This window comes from Pseudochaenichthys georgianus, chromosome 10, assembly GCF_902827115.2.
Source record: "Pseudochaenichthys georgianus chromosome 10, fPseGeo1.2, whole genome shotgun sequence".
In the NCBI taxonomy this organism is placed as follows: Eukaryota; Metazoa; Chordata; class Actinopteri; order Perciformes; family Channichthyidae; genus Pseudochaenichthys; species Pseudochaenichthys georgianus.
In genome coordinates, this window is record NC_047512.1 from 16,401,109 (window position 1) to 16,416,244 (window position 15,136).

Genomic DNA, 15,136 nt, shown 5'->3' on the forward strand with positions numbered 1-15,136 from the left:
AAACTTAAAGCAAATAACTTAAATAAGTATTTTACCAGTGAACCACTTGAATCAAGTCCTCAGAGACATGGACCACGAGAAATCCCCTCCAGTTATTCTATTAATATCAGTGGAAAACTTGGCATGTGCCACACCATTATTTATAAATTAGGCTTTAATAAGAAGATTGTGCAAAATGTAAAGAATAATATTGTTCACATCCTGCAGAACACACTCATGTAGAAAATCTGAGATCGATCCAAACTCCAGCAAAGTGTCCAACATATTGTCACTCCAAGACATTTGTTTACACTCATGTCTGTCCCGCCCACACAACTGCATGTGTCTCTGAGCTTTTTCTCTTGAAGTAACAACACAACATTATTTTTACACGCACTGTGCACCAAAACAGTAATGTTCTAATCAACTAATCTGACTTTGTGCCATCTTTGACAGGCTGGATAGGCTGAGGGGAGGACTTCAAGGTTGGGAGGTCACTGTATAAAACCAAACTGCAGGTAGGGGCTGGCACTCATACACTTTTCTCGGTGTTCGCTGACAGTGCAGGATTAAGGAAGGCAGCAGAGAAGACTCATTGACAGAACTGAACGGTAAGAGAGCTTTTTCTCTTGCTGACCAACAGCATATTAAAATACACATTGTAATGATGATAATAAACTCGCAGAGGAGCATCAGCATTTACTGAATTGTTTAAATGTTGGTAATTCATAGAAAAACACAAGCTTTAAACAATTAATCCAACTGACAGGAACAGCATACTTGATGATGCCAAGTTTGATGAATATCTTTAAAAATATTTAAAAGTATTTGGTAAAGTCAGAAAGGCACTCTTTCTACCACAGAAGAAATCTAGATGTATACAGCACAACAGTCATAGGTAATTGATAAACGTAATCAGTATTCTTTATTATTAAATGAACTTGGATTAAAATGTTAAAAAGTGGAGGACATATTCTTTCATCATGTTTTTAAAAAAGCTAGAAACATACTAAATATATTGATTAATACAAATCAAACAATGCTCCCAAAAGTGTCTTCATGTTTTTGGTCACTCAAAAGTATTTTCATCTTTTTTTATTTGCAGACCGGATCTATCAACATGACAAAGTAAGTATATGAGTTTTCGATTATGAATTTACCGGCTATCCTCACATAGTAACTGTTTCACATTAGAGTTTAAAATGTCCCCTTGTGTTTTAATAAATGAATACATTTTGAAACTTGATTTATTCAATGAAAACAAGAGAGGCTCAGGATGCAGGGTCAAAGTAGAAAAGAATACTTGGCAGAGGCATGTAAAAAGAAGCTCTGTGACTCTTATAACACTTCAGTCTTAGAGGTTATGGGTAAATCCTGATTAAAGTGGATTGTGTCGATGTGATCCTTGAAAAGAGGTTTACGATACAAAAGTAAAGTTAAACAGGATTACTTGGGACACCTTGGAAGGAGGCCAACCCCACAAAGGATTACCTGCTTGTTTGTGGCTGTTTGCATGGAGCAAAGAGACTGCGCTCGCATGGTTAGGAAATAAATTGATCAAACAAATATTTGGGATATCAATTTTGAGTATTTCACATGTTTACAAGCAGTATTCAACTGCTATCCTAATGGGGGATGGCAACTAAGAAGTCACAACACTATTGCCTGAAAATAACTAAATTATTGTAAAGCAATAAGCAACAAAAAATGGCATTACAAGGGGGACATTTGGACTTGATCCTGAAGGTGTCATGGTTGTTTCTAAATGTATTAAATGAGCTGTAAATTAATGATGTAAAATGTAAAGACTGATTCAATGTATTTTCCATTCTTTCTCTATTTAGGGTATACAAGAAGACCAGCGGCAATGGAGATGTAAGTGGGCTCTATAATATAATCATTACAGGGAACCTCTTGGGCTTAGGGAGGAGTGCATTTTGTATGGAGTTATATTCCAAATCCAGAAATAACTTCCAAACTCTTGTAACCTTGGCAGAGGAGTAAGTGTTTTCCTCTTTTCTCGGTTTCCCTCAGATTGCCCTGTACTTGGGGAAAAGAGACTTTACGGACCATGTGGACTCAGTGGATATAGTTGGTGCGGGGCTCAATTTCTGTTTGAACGTCCTGAAATGTGCACACATACACTCTGTGGGTTTAATCTAATGCTTTTGTTTTTTGCTCTCATTTGCAGATGGTGTTATTAAAGTGGACCCTGCTAATCTTAATGGCAAAAAAGGTATTTGGACCACTTTCTTTCATTTGCTGTTAATGATAAAGGTTAAACAGCATTTATGCAATCCAAAGACTACACTAAATATGTCCCTTTTCATTACAGTATTTGTCTACCTTGCTTGTGCCTTCCGCTATGGAAGTGAGGATTTGGATGTTATTGGGGTGTCCTTCAGGAGGGACATCTGGATCCAGCGTGTTCAGATGTATCCCGTCACAGGTGGAAGCCCAACCCTGACACCAATGCAGGAATGCCTCATGAAGAAAGTTGGGGAACAAGGATATCCCTTCTCCTTCCAGGTAAAGAATCACAACACAATCAGTCACTATTTTTAGAGCATAACAACTAATTTCAGTCAAATATTAGAGTGATCGCCAACAGATCATTACATTGCTTTTACTTTCCAGTAATCAAATTTAAAACGTTATTTTTTGATGTGCTTTGTTTTATTTGTTGTAGATGCCAACAGATCTCCCCTGCTCAGTCTCCCTACAGCCTGGGCCAAATGATACAGGCAAGGTACTACGAACTCCCATTTTTATTATCCCTTTCATTCAGTTTTATAAAGTACTTTGAATGTTGGACCAATAAATCATATGTGGGTTGTGTTGTTTTATAGGCCTGTGGTGTGGATTTTGAGGTTAAAGCATATATTGCAGACAAAGCCGACCCTGCAGATGAACCAGCCAAGAAGTATGTATGCTCAGAGTCAAACCGTCAGCCCAATCATCTAATACATTAAGCTTACACTGCAGCAGAATAAAGGACATATAGAAAGGCTAACCCTGACTGTCTTTGTGTGTCTTTTTTTCTGTTCTTAGAGACACTTGTCGCCTGATGATTCGCAAAATACAATTTGCACCAATTAGCAACAAGCCCGGACCCAAGTCTGACGTATCCAAACAGTTTATGATGAGTGACAAACCTCTGAACCTGGAGGCCTCCCTTGAAAAAGAGGTACATCAAAGTCTACATACTATATTTCTGTTTTACTAAACTGTTGCTAAAATAATTAGACATAAATTATTATTTTTGCAGATTTATTACCATGGAGAAACAATCACTGTCAATGTGAAAATTAACAACCAAACTAATAAGGTTGTGAAGAAAATCCAAGTCTTAGGTGAGCAGTGAGTAAAGGTCTAAAGCTTGATTGAATTGAAATCCGTAATTCTGTGTTTGTATGTAGATTGTAATTGAATAAAGACAGAAAAGATTATAAGGCTTAAAGTATGCATGTGTGTATTTATTGTATGTTCAAGAGATATTTTCATAGATCATTCTAATGAAGCTATTTTTTTCTTTTAGTTGAGCAGCTAACAAATGTGGTGCTCTACTCATCTGACACTTACACCAAGGCAGTGTCCACTGAGGAGTTTGGGTAAGGCTTTCACTGTATCTAGAGACTTTCTGCCTAATTATTCTTAAAACATATGCTATATAAGGTATATTTTCACATTCCAATTCCCTTATATTGAAGTAATAAAGCTACTAAAAAGATGAGTCATTGTTACATTTCCCTATGTGTTGAAAAAAGGTTAATTAACACAAAAAATGTAAATTTGTAATTTATGTATTTCACTGCTATACACAGGGAGACAGTTGAATCCAATGGTACATTGGAGAAGTCCTTCCAAATAACCCCCCTGCTGGCCAACAACGTTGAGAAGAGAGGTCTTTCAGTTGACGGACGGCTAAAAGACGGCGACACCAATTTAGCATCCACAACCCTGTAAGCCTAGTTCTCTCATCAAAGGGCTTACAGTGAGCCCAGGAGAGGGTTTCATCCTCTTATTGTGTCTTAGACCAAACCCTCAAGCTCTGAAAGGTAAAACTATTTCTGCCTTCTCGCAGGAGTCAAGGAGAAAAGGAAATGCAGGGAATCCTCGTCTCCTACAAAGTCAAAGTCAACCTAATGGCGGCTGGCGGAGGGTAAGTTTTAACTGCATAGAAAATATTAGCGGAGAATACTTTTACATTTAGTGTCAAATTGTGCAGACTAATATTTTCTTATTATTATTTCTCACAAAAGCCTGCTTGGTGGACTTACAGGAAGGTAAATATTGACCACCCATCACCTTTGGTCAAGTGTTATTAGTTTGAATAATACATAATGAACTATTCTGTATATTTTTTTATAATAAAACCTTTCTTTTTTTCAGCGATGTCACAGTGGAGCTTCCTCTGACTCTGATGTCCCCCAAACCCGCAGGTGAGTGCAGTGATTTTTCACTTTATTGCAATTTTATTTTGCTTCCTGAGACACTTCAAACATTAAAACAAATATAGAAAATATGAATTTATTAACATGTTTTATTTAATTCCCTTCGCTTTCATCCTTAAACCGCTTATCATTGGTGTATCCTGAGCAGAAGTGTAAGTATAAAACAGTCTTTAAGAAAAACATGCATTCGCCTGTGCTTTTTAGTTTGTGACATATTGCTTATACTTTTCTCCTGTGTGTTTGTTTGTTTTCCTAACAACAGCACTTTGGATTAAAAACCTATTTGGTTCAGGTGAGGTAACCACTGATATAGTATGTTTACGTCAATGTATGTTAACTTCTTCAACGGCTGCAATGCATGTATTTTCTAATAATAAATACCTTGTTCCATCTTTAATGTGAAAGATGAGCAATTGCAAAGTTAAGGTGATGAGGACTTCGGAAAGAAGCTAAATGTGAACTTTAAATTTGTATTAAAAATGACATTAATAAACATTAATATTACCACAATTGTAGTGTTGTACTCACAGAATCGGTTATTATGTTTCATGCCAACAGGGCCGACATCTCAATCGAAGCCATGGAGGGTTGAGATGACCATCGAAGGAAAATCACCTCTGACAAAAACTCAGAACACAAAGGAACTTAGTACCAGTAAAAAAAAGCACAAAGTGTCATTAAGCCACTAAATATTCTTATTTCACATGTTCATATACAGTTTTATTAGGCATCACCGTGAGAGCACCACAAGAGTGAATTCATGAATTCCAATAAAGCAATAATTAGATACAATAATATTTTCTTGTATAATTAAATTAACATTAGAGTAGACTCTTCTGTGTGTTAAGATTGACAACCCTTCAATTCATGTTTATTGTGTTGTGTGTGAAATTACCAAAATACTCCTACTTGTGTCATTCTTTTTGGACAAGAAAAGGAAATAAAAACATTGTTACCCCAATTATTGGATTATGTTTGTTTATAAACCCCAAAAATACTCCTACTTGTGTCATTCTTTATTGGTCAAGAAAAGGAAATAAAAACATTGTTTCACCAGTTATTGGATTATGTTTGTTTATTTTTGCTACAAACGTTTATGTTAATAACTATAATTTGCTTTTGAAACTATAAACCTTCCTATATAAACCAATAACTTGATAAAATGCCAACATTTGTATGATTAATCTATTTAGTTTCTATATTGAGATAATTTATATATTTTTACTATTATGTTAAACGCTTATATCTCATTTGTGACTCAAATGAACAGCCACACATTTCTCTGTAAATAGTTGATATAATGCCCGGCTCTGGATCATATAGCTAAAGAGTGTGACTCAAATTGAAAACCATTGGCAAAGAGAGTGTTTTTATTTATGTTCTTCTTCATTTTCTTTATGCCTTTATTTAAACAAGTTTTTTTGTAAATGTCAGCTTTATCAGAGTAATCTACCTGTAGGTCTAATGTCACTGTAAATATTCACCAATTGTTTCCAGCACAAATCTATTAAAAAATATTCAACAACATACATTTACTCAAGTACTACACTCGAGTACAATTTTGAGAGACTAGTACTTGAGTATTTTACATTTGTTTGCTGCTTTGTAGTTCTACCCCACTACAATTACGATGTAAAAAGTGTACTTATACTCCACCACATTTATTTAATACCTTTAGTTAATAATGCATATTTTGATTAATGATGTGAAATGTAAAAAACACTTAGATAAGACTTACTTAGTTACACCTGGAGAAACATTCACAGACTACCCTGCAGTATACAAAGCAGTTAAAACTGGATGCACCTTTACCAGCTTTGATAAACATATTAATCCATCATGATAGAATCAAAACATATCATATATTACTCTGAAATTGGCAAATTTGCATATTGAGTAGGCCTACTTTCACTTTTGGTACTTTAAGTATATTTTGATGCTAATACTTATGCCAATAAGTAACTACTGTATACTTAATGCTAATACTTGAGTAACATTTTGAATCCAGGACTTTTACATGTAACAGAGTATTCCTACACTATGGTATGGTTCTCCCTACTCTGAAAATACTTAGGAATAATAAAAGAAATAGCAATGTATCCCAATGAAATTGTGGATATTTACGCTTTACTTTACCATTTCTGTTGTCTGTCAAAAGTTGCCTCTTGGTTGCGCTATTTCACTTCTCAACGTATAAGAAAACAATAGCCCTGGCTAGTGCAGGATAGATACACACTACTTGCCTCTCCGGTCTAGACATCACATCATTAGCATCAAGTCAGCTAGTTAGCTGTTTATTTTCTGTACAAAATGTCAACTACGACCGGCGGCGGAGAGTTTGGCAACCCTCTACGAAAGTTCAAGCTCGTCTTTCTGGGCGAACAGAGTGGTAAGCAAGTTACGGAGTACTTGTACCAAGTGTTCATTTAGTCTGATGTGAGGAATATGTTGTGGAGATGTGGCTCGCATTAGCATAGCTAGCCGCCTAGCATCTCCAGCTCTTTCGCTGCTGGCCATCAGGATAAACGTATCCAACGGTCAATAACGGCCAGTGATGATACAGAACGAAATGTTAACAGTTCGCTTTGAACAACGTGTTAAAGAGAGTGTAGGATCAAAAAAATATAATTGTCATTTTCACACCCGTGATGATGTCATTGCAACGTTACATCTGTAAGCTAGGCAAACATTTCGCTTTTAACGATAAATGCTTACTATAAATAGAGTTACCCTTTCATAACATCAAGATTTCGGACTTATTTAGTTGATGGTATGTTGTTTGATTAAAGCAATGGTCCTTACTGTGGTCGTTAGTGCAATGGGATCAGCATCCTCCTACTGTAGCTAATCGTAGCTGGCTAACTACTTTTAAGCTAACAGTTAGCTGTCCTAGTATGAAATACATTATCACTAGTGGAAGCTAATACCTTATTTAACTTCTTAATCAAAACACAATTGTTGCTTTCAATATTGTGGTGGGAATATTTAATTTCAAATATGAGACCACCCCATACACGTCAAGGGAATTAAGTGAATTCGTATCTGTCAGTGTAGCGTTTCAACTCTTTACCGCTAGCTGTTAGCTTCCTACGGGAGCACCTTGCAGAGCCACGTCGGCCAGTGTGGCTCCAGACGAGTCGGCCTTCTCACATACCGTTTAACGTCGGTTTTTAGACACTCATTCGGACATTTTATAACGTGGTTGTATTTTAGGGATGATTGTCTAAAACAGCACTGACATAACGTTACTGTTTATCTAGAATATTACAAGTCAAGCTATTTTTATTTCCCAAAATGTTGTGGCTCCACCCATATTGCCAGCTCAGCGTGTGGGTTCAGCAGTCCACATTGCATCAATGATGATGGCACTTTAATTCAATTCAGATAGCTTTATTGGCATGACGATAATGTATTTAATGCATAGTATTGCTGAAGCGGTTTACAATTACGATATCTATACATAAATATACATTTGGAATGTACTGTTATGTTCATAAACATTTTAAAGAAAAGCAGAATAACATGTTTTCTTTACATGAAAAACAATATACCTTTGACAAAAAAAACACAGAACAATAGAATAAGTGAAGAGGAGTTGTGCAGGATAATGCTGATGGTAAATTCATATAATACATGAGGAACAAGTCTGAACGTGTCTGTTTCTTTGATTTACAGTTGGGAAGACCTCTCTCATCACACGGTTTATGTATGACAGTTTCGACAACACTTATCAGGTAATAACGCATGTTCATTACAATATGATGCCAATTAAGTATAACAAGACACAGATGTAATGTTTAAAATTGTGTTTATTTTTAATATATGTAATAATATTTTATACTATTTTTTTTAATAAACCAGGGCCCTTTCATGATCTTCCAGGTCTTTGCTAGTGTGTATGATGAATTATTTATGATCTATACAGAGCCATATTAATGTTTTAGTGTCAAAATGTTCTGAAAAATATCTTTAGGCTTATATAATATTCAATATACAATGAACCTAACCATGTTGTTATGCATTGATTGTCTTACAGGCAACTATTGGCATTGACTTTTTGTCAAAAACCATGTACCTAGAAGATCGCACGGTAAGTCCTGCATATTTTATTGTTTACTATTCATCATTCCCATTGACATAGATTAAAGCGCATGCACTCAGTGTTTAATAGCCACCATTTAATTCCCATTCACCAGTTCACATTGTTTTCACGTTACCTTAGATGTAACCATTTATTTCTTTGTTAGACGTTTGATCATGTTTTTAGACTCCATCGTTATTTGAAGTTTTTGTTCTCCTTCCATCCCCTGGCTGGGTCATGAAATGCTCCCCCTTCCCACATTCATTTCACGGCTGGCCACAGATTCGGCTGCAGCTCTGGGATACAGCCGGACAGGAGCGTTTCCGCAGCCTCATCCCCAGTTACATCCGCGACTCAGCCGCCGCTGTGGTGGTTTATGACATAGCGAGTAGGTATCATGGGCTTGCCTCACCTCCTTGTCCTTCGCTTAGTATGTGAATGGGCAAAAAAAAAACTAGCTTGGCAAACCCCACTGGACCGCATGATATTGGAGACTGTTTTTATCACAAAGCATTTCTCCAGCAGTGTCCAGGGGGGTCTGTGCTTTGTAAATGTTACATATGATGGAAGGAGTAAGGGAATATCTCTTCTGATGTCACCTCATTGGCAGAGATCCTCTGAAGCCGCCCTCAATTCTGAATCACCAGGGCCTATTTTAACATGTCTTAACAGCATAATAATGCTGGTCATCTCTGACCCTTCTGAATGATTCTCCCCATTCCTCCAATAAAAAGGCCATTTTCATCTCTGCTACTTGGCTTGCAGTTCCTTTATGACTGTCCTATTCTCCACTGTCTTGTTCTGCCTTTCCCCTCTTTATCTCCTTGTCCTTTTCTTCTCTTCCGTTCCAATCCTCAGGTCCGACTCCAGCTTTGGGACACTGCTGGACAGGAGCGTTTTCGTAGCCTAATTCCCAGCTACATCCGTGACTCTACCATTGCCGTGGTTGTTTATGACATCACCAGTGAGTCAGGGCTGTACTCTAACCTTTCTGTAGGGCTCTAGAGCAGTTGGAAGGAAGCTATTTTCTTTTGCATAGTTCCTACTTTATGTACTTTTGCTTATAACCTCCTGTATTTCTCTAAGTACATTTTCCTTATTCAAGCTTTTCTTATTATTACTCTTTCTGACTAACACTTTTCTACAAGCTTTAATTACACAAGATGCTCTTCCTTTTTAATGAAAAGTATTACTGCTTATGCAATCTTTTAACTATAGCTAGTATATCAAATATTTTTATGTCTTTAGGGGCTACATGATGTGATGTTTGCTGTAATTTTGTATGGGGGTATTTCATCCACAGATCTGAATTCATTCCAGCAAACCTCAAAGTGGATTGATGATGTTAGAACAGAGAGAGGAAGTGATGTCATTATCATGCTTGTTGGGAACAAAACAGACTTGGCGGATAAAAGGTACATGGTTGTGTGAGATGTGTGAAAGATTGTAATGATTTTCTTATCCTAGTTACAATACTTAACAAATAGAATGCATTTTTATAATTTGATTACATTAGAAAAAGCTTAGCATGAAGTATTAAAGTATAGTTTATACTGCCAAAGCCTGGATTCCCACCTTCTTCCCTTCATTGGATCCCATCCAACTTTTACTTTTATCATCCCATGGCATTTTACATACCCCAGCCCTTTTTCTGAATGATTTTAGTGACTATTATCATGTATTTTTTTATTTCTAATGTTTTGATCATATTTCTTTCCTTTTCTTTTACTTCTGTGTCCCCTTTCCTGCTCTGTTCTCTCCATGTCATTTTGATTTTTTTGTTTTGTTTGTGTTTCCCTCAACACCACACTTCACACCACTCCCCCCCCTCCCTCCCCGGGACCATGGCAGGCAAGTTTCTGTTGAGGCGGCAGAGAGGAAAGCTCGTGAGCTCAATGTGATGTACATAGAGACCAGTGCCAAGGCTGGCTATAACGTCAAACAGGTTGGTGTCCAGTAAAGCAGTCGTAATACTGACAGTAGTCCTGATAGTCATGATGGTTTTTAGGTTAGGGAGGCCAACCTGAAGCTTCTGGGATGTACAACTCCTCCCATGTATTCACTAAATGGATCAGAGTGCGACTGTTGAGTGAATGAGTCGTTTCCCTTGCTGCTTCATCTTTACTCAGCACAGCAGCTTCCCTCCCTTCGTCTTCCTCTCTGTCCGTCTGTGTTATAACTAAACTAACCTCTCTCTTTTTCCACCCCCAAAAAACAAGATTCTGTGTTGAGCTCTCTTTGTTTCTCTCTCCATCTCTTCACTCTCCCTCTGGCCTGTCCTCTTTGCGATGTTTCTTTCCATGTCTGTCTGTTCGTCCATCTCCCATCTCTGCTTCTACCTGAGCAGACAGATCACCACGGAGGAGGGTGAGCAGAGAGCAAAGGAACTGAATGTCATGTTCATTGAAACCAGCGCAAAGACTGGCTACAATGTCAAACAGGTAGAGATTCTGCTGTCTCGAGGTAGTTGAGCTAATTCTGCCCTCAAAGTCTCTTAACTCCTTCTGTCTCCTTTTTCCCCTTCTCTTGGCTCATCGTGACATGTCTTGGTATTCTTAGTATATACTGTATCGGTTGTGTTTCCCCCCACAGGCCTTGCTTGTAGATGTTTCTGCACAAGTTTACTGCTACTCTGTTTTTCTCAAGTACTTTTTGTCCTATTCACTATAACTTCTGCAGCTTCAAAGTGTTTCTGTGACTGTAATGGGTTTTCTCAGTGGAGGAGGCTAGCAAGGCAACCTTCACTTTGATCCTTTTCTCGCAATCAGCAAAATCACATTTAGTATTCCTGCTTAAGCTGCTTCTTGTGTTTGCCTGTTATTCAATGAAATACATATATTTATGAGTGATTTCTTACAACTTTGATCAATTTCTCTGTCTACTTTGAATTGCCCATGTGACAGTAGGGGTGGGTGATGACTAAATATAGTGAGTCAATGTAAATCTGTCCATTCAGAGAGTCACATTACCGAGGTAGATACCCCTCAATATCGCTTGTTGTGGCCATTGTTGGAACTGATTTAAAAAAGGTAGATATTCCTGTGTGGTTAATATATGTTTTACGTTTTCTCAACATTTCCAGTAAAAAAAAAAAAAAACTATATTACAATAAACATCAATGTCAATTTAATAACATGCAGATTGTTACCAAATCACTCACCCCTATTTGCCAACAGTTTACTTTAGCTACACCTTTTTTATGTGTTTAATCATTACTTGTTTCTGTTTTATAGCTGTTCCGCCGCGTTGCTGCTGCACTGCCTGGGATGGACAGCACACCAGAGAAAAGCAAAGAGGACAGTATCCTTTTTAAAGATGCTATCAACAGAAATTATTTTAATACTACTGTCAAGTTATTTTTGCCGTGGCTTGAATCCTTTAAAAATAGAATCAGAATTCCTATATCAGTCCCACAGTGGGGACATTTACAGTGTTAAAGCAAAAGTGGCATAGCAGGTAAAAAAGGCGAGCAATAATAAAAAAGAAATTGACAAATGAGTTATAAAATGAAGACAAATATACACAACCATGGCTGACAAATTTGTGACAGCAATTAAAAAAAATCCAAGTGACATCAGAATAGAGTTCATTGCCTGGTACGTTTAGACATGCAAGGTATTTGCTTCGGTATTTTTAAGAAACTATTTAGCATTCAAAAAGAAATAAAGCATTACACCAAATGTAAATAACCTTAAAAGCTAAAAAGTTAAAACACTTAGGACAATGAATATTTGGCAAACTACAGTGTATTATGTTAGTGCTTATGTTATGTGCATGACATACATATCATATTAAAGTATTGAGACCTTATACAATTAAAAATATATATATATGTTTTACGTAAAAAGCTTGAAGTTCACTCTGCAGAAAAAAAGAGAACTTCCACTGAAGCAATAGCAGCCAGATAGCGCACTGAAATAAAATGTGCAAATTCATGACGATGTTACTTAACCAATTCCTCTCAGTGATCGACATCAAACTGGAGAAACAGCCAGAGATGACTGTCACCGAGAGCAGCTGCTCATGCTAGTACACCTCACTCCCCCCCGCCTATCTCCTCCCCACCAACAGCTTGTCTCTCAGTGGCCACGCTCTCCACCCTTGGCACACTGCCATTGGGATGGAAGACCTGTCTTTTTTTCCTTTTTCAACTCAGTGACTTTTCAGAGTAACAGTGTGGATGTGCATTACTGTATTCAAACAGATTATGTGGTGGGGAAAAATTGTTTCAAATATAACATTAAGGAATAAGTTAAACGATATGTTAAAATTCTCATCCAGTTGCATGGCATTATATAGCATTGCAGACTGACATAGCTAACTGCTAACATGAGTTATTGCACAGTTGGTAATCTTAGTGCTGTTACTCTTGTCATTGTTGTAAAGTTAAACTGCTTGGGATTATTTAAAATGGCTTTGCAAGGTTGAGTTCTCAGCCCATTGTATTTTTACTTTTTTTAATTTTAAATGCAGAGTTTGTACTCTACCATTCTGTCTCTCAGATAACTGATTATTTCTTGACTTTGTCTTATTTTGAGGAAGTAGAGACAGGATCTTACCAGTAAATTAACATCATTGCTAACTGCCATGTTACTACATTTAGCTCATATGGACCCTTTTCATTGAGGAGGGTCAATGGATCATTTATTAGGTATAATAATACCAAACACATCTGTAGGCCTGAACTGCCAAATACAACAGTGTGTTAGGAGATCAAATCCACATCATTTGAGACCTGATCTAAAACAGTGCAAAAGGGGTGTGTGACCAAACAATGAGGTAGTATATTATCAAAGGGAAACCTCCCCGAGTTTACTAAAATGGCTATTAACCTGAAGTTATGTCTGCATTAAAACTATAGCAACTCGTTTTCCAATGTTGTTGAATTAGCTGTGCACATATTAACATATCTAAGGAGGAGTTTGTTATTAGATACCCCTAATGTAGGAAATAAAAAAAAGTCAGTGTTTAGTTTATCCACTCCGATAAAAAGTTGTCACTTTGGGCGCTAGGATGTTCCCACCATCTAATTGATAATTTCTGTTGTGTTGATTACACTATTGCAAGAACATGCAGCATGCTCACCATGCAGGATTTATATGGATAAGAACACAGATGCCTTGCTTGTTTGTTCACCAACGTTGTGCACTGAATCAAGCCACAATATTGTAAAATACATAAGAAGCCTGCTGACTGGTTCATGGCTTCATTAGTTGTTTTGTAGAGCTGGTAGATAAAAGTTTGTCCTCAGATGCAGCCAATGCTTACTCACAGCAGAGAAATTAGTCTCAGTATCCTTTGCTGTAATGCTATTGCCTGTGGCGGACTCTTGGTTTTATGTGTTTATTTATTTTGTTACTTTGACATACAGATAACATTGTATGCTTGACCAAAAGTACAGATGCTGACACGCATGTTGAGATTTTATTTATTGTTTGCGTGTCTGCCGGGACTCCACCTTGAGGCGACACTTGGGTGCAGCAACGTTTTTTTCTTGTCACACTGCTATAAATTGCTTTTTTGCAGTGTGTAGTCAGTAGCTTGGTTTACAGTCACAGGTCAAGGCTGCACTGTCTCTAGATACACAAACACACACGCACGTATGTGTAACACAAACCAACTAACTAGCCATAGCACAACAAAGACACTGGTCGTTTGCTGTAGCTTGTTTTGAAATATCAACGTTTTAAATGGATTTAAAAATGTAACTATATAATTTCATCAAACAACCATTTTAACATTAGCAGCTCTTCTATTACTTGTCACTGACTAAATACTCAGCTTTGTGCCATTCTGAATTGTGTCTGTCCATTTGAAATATGCTGTCTACTCGTGTTTAGCAACGTTTGTGTGAATAATGTACTATTACTATCTGATGTATAAAAAGGAGAGTTAATTAAACACAAGTGTAGGCCTATCACATGGAATAAAATAAAGATATTTCACCAAAATGTAACATGTCATCTCTTTCTTTAATGAATCGCATTCATAATTCTCTTTTTCAACTGCTATGGATAAACCAACACACTTGTTCTGTACATGCTTTCTATGAGCGATAATATTCAGCTCTTCAGTTGAATGTGAGAAACCTGTTACATCGGGGTGTGTGTGTATGTCGTCAAAGTGACTGAAACACTTGTTAGGTAATACATCAGAAGCTTGCAACGTTACAACAAAGGTGTGTCCAAGTATGAACGTTCTAGATGTACATCTTTCGTTTAAAAGCTATTGGAGGAATGTGAATAGAAACTGAAGGTATAATCTGACTACGTAAATCTTATTGCCAATGTTCAAACATAACAACAATATTTTCTAAATCTACACTTTAATAAAAATACATCAAACATGTTTTTGTATTATAATTGGATGATATAGGCTGGAATGTATTGCAAATAGTAGTTTCAATAAAACGGCCATTTATCTAGAAATACTCAAAGATTTCAGAATCAGAAATGCTTATTTGATCCCTGAGGGGGGATTTAGGTTATTATACAATAAATAGAGAAGTTATAGGAACACGCATGTACAAATATGTGCATTATTCTACAATGTATAACAAACCATCTTAAATGAATCTAGATAAGAAATGTGTACGATAACATATTACCAACAATATATCTAA

General features: G+C 36.8%; 2 protein-coding genes across 5 annotated transcripts; both read left to right on the plus strand.

Annotated features, from left to right (window-relative positions):
• The first annotated feature begins 1,089 nt into the window (after nt 1–1,089).
• On the plus strand, nt 1,090–4,589 carry arr3b (arrestin 3b, retinal (X-arrestin)). The gene is made up of 15 exons (XM_071204481.1): nt 1,090–1,107; nt 1,824–1,854; nt 2,014–2,074; nt 2,171–2,215; nt 2,315–2,508; nt 2,669–2,728; nt 2,829–2,902; nt 3,031–3,166; nt 3,248–3,332; nt 3,518–3,590; nt 3,804–3,941; nt 4,064–4,141; nt 4,242–4,265; nt 4,372–4,421; nt 4,582–4,589. The coding sequence occupies exons 1-15, from the start codon at nt 1,100–1,102 to the stop codon at nt 4,587–4,589; spliced, it is 1,065 nt and encodes a 354-aa protein (XP_071060582.1). The 5' UTR covers nt 1,090–1,099.
• Nucleotides 4,590–6,643: 2,054 nt separating this feature from the next.
• On the plus strand, nt 6,644–14,470 carry rab41 (RAB41, member RAS oncogene family). Of its 4 annotated transcripts, none has more exons than XM_034092467.2 (8): nt 6,644–6,822; nt 8,109–8,167; nt 8,470–8,523; nt 8,797–8,902; nt 9,818–9,929; nt 10,862–10,955; nt 11,748–11,814; nt 12,480–14,470. In XM_034092467.2, exons 1-8 carry the CDS (start codon nt 6,744–6,746, stop codon nt 12,542–12,544), a joined length of 636 nt encoding a protein of 211 aa, XP_033948358.1. In that variant the 5' UTR covers nt 6,644–6,743; the 3' UTR covers nt 12,545–14,470. The 4 variants fall into 4 exon arrangements, with proteins under 4 accessions (XP_033948358.1, XP_033948359.1, XP_033948356.1 ...); XM_034092468.2 differs by lacking the exon at nt 8,797–8,902 and adding an exon at nt 9,373–9,478; XM_034092465.2 differs by lacking the exon at nt 10,862–10,955 and adding an exon at nt 10,366–10,459 and having other exon boundaries at nt 6,649–6,822.
• Nucleotides 14,471–15,136: the final 666 nt, after the last annotated feature.

Coding starts and splice junctions, on each gene's coding strand:
- rab41 (XM_034092467.2), top strand. CDS start 6,744: ATGTCAACTACGACCGGCGGCGGAGAGTTTGGCAACCCTCTACGAAAG. Junction 8,524..8,796: donor TGTACCTAGAAGATCGCACG/GTAAGTCCTGCA, acceptor GGCTGGCCACAG/ATTCGGCTGCAGCTCTGGGA. Junction 11,815..12,479: donor AGAGAAAAGCAAAGAGGACA/GTATCCTTTTTA, acceptor AATTCCTCTCAG/TGATCGACATCAAACTGGAG.
- arr3b (XM_071204481.1), top strand. Junction 1,855..2,013: donor AGACCAGCGGCAATGGAGAT/GTAAGTGGGCTC, acceptor GGTTTCCCTCAG/ATTGCCCTGTACTTGGGGAA. Junction 2,903..3,030: donor GCAGATGAACCAGCCAAGAA/GTATGTATGCTC, acceptor TTCTGTTCTTAG/AGACACTTGTCGCCTGATGA.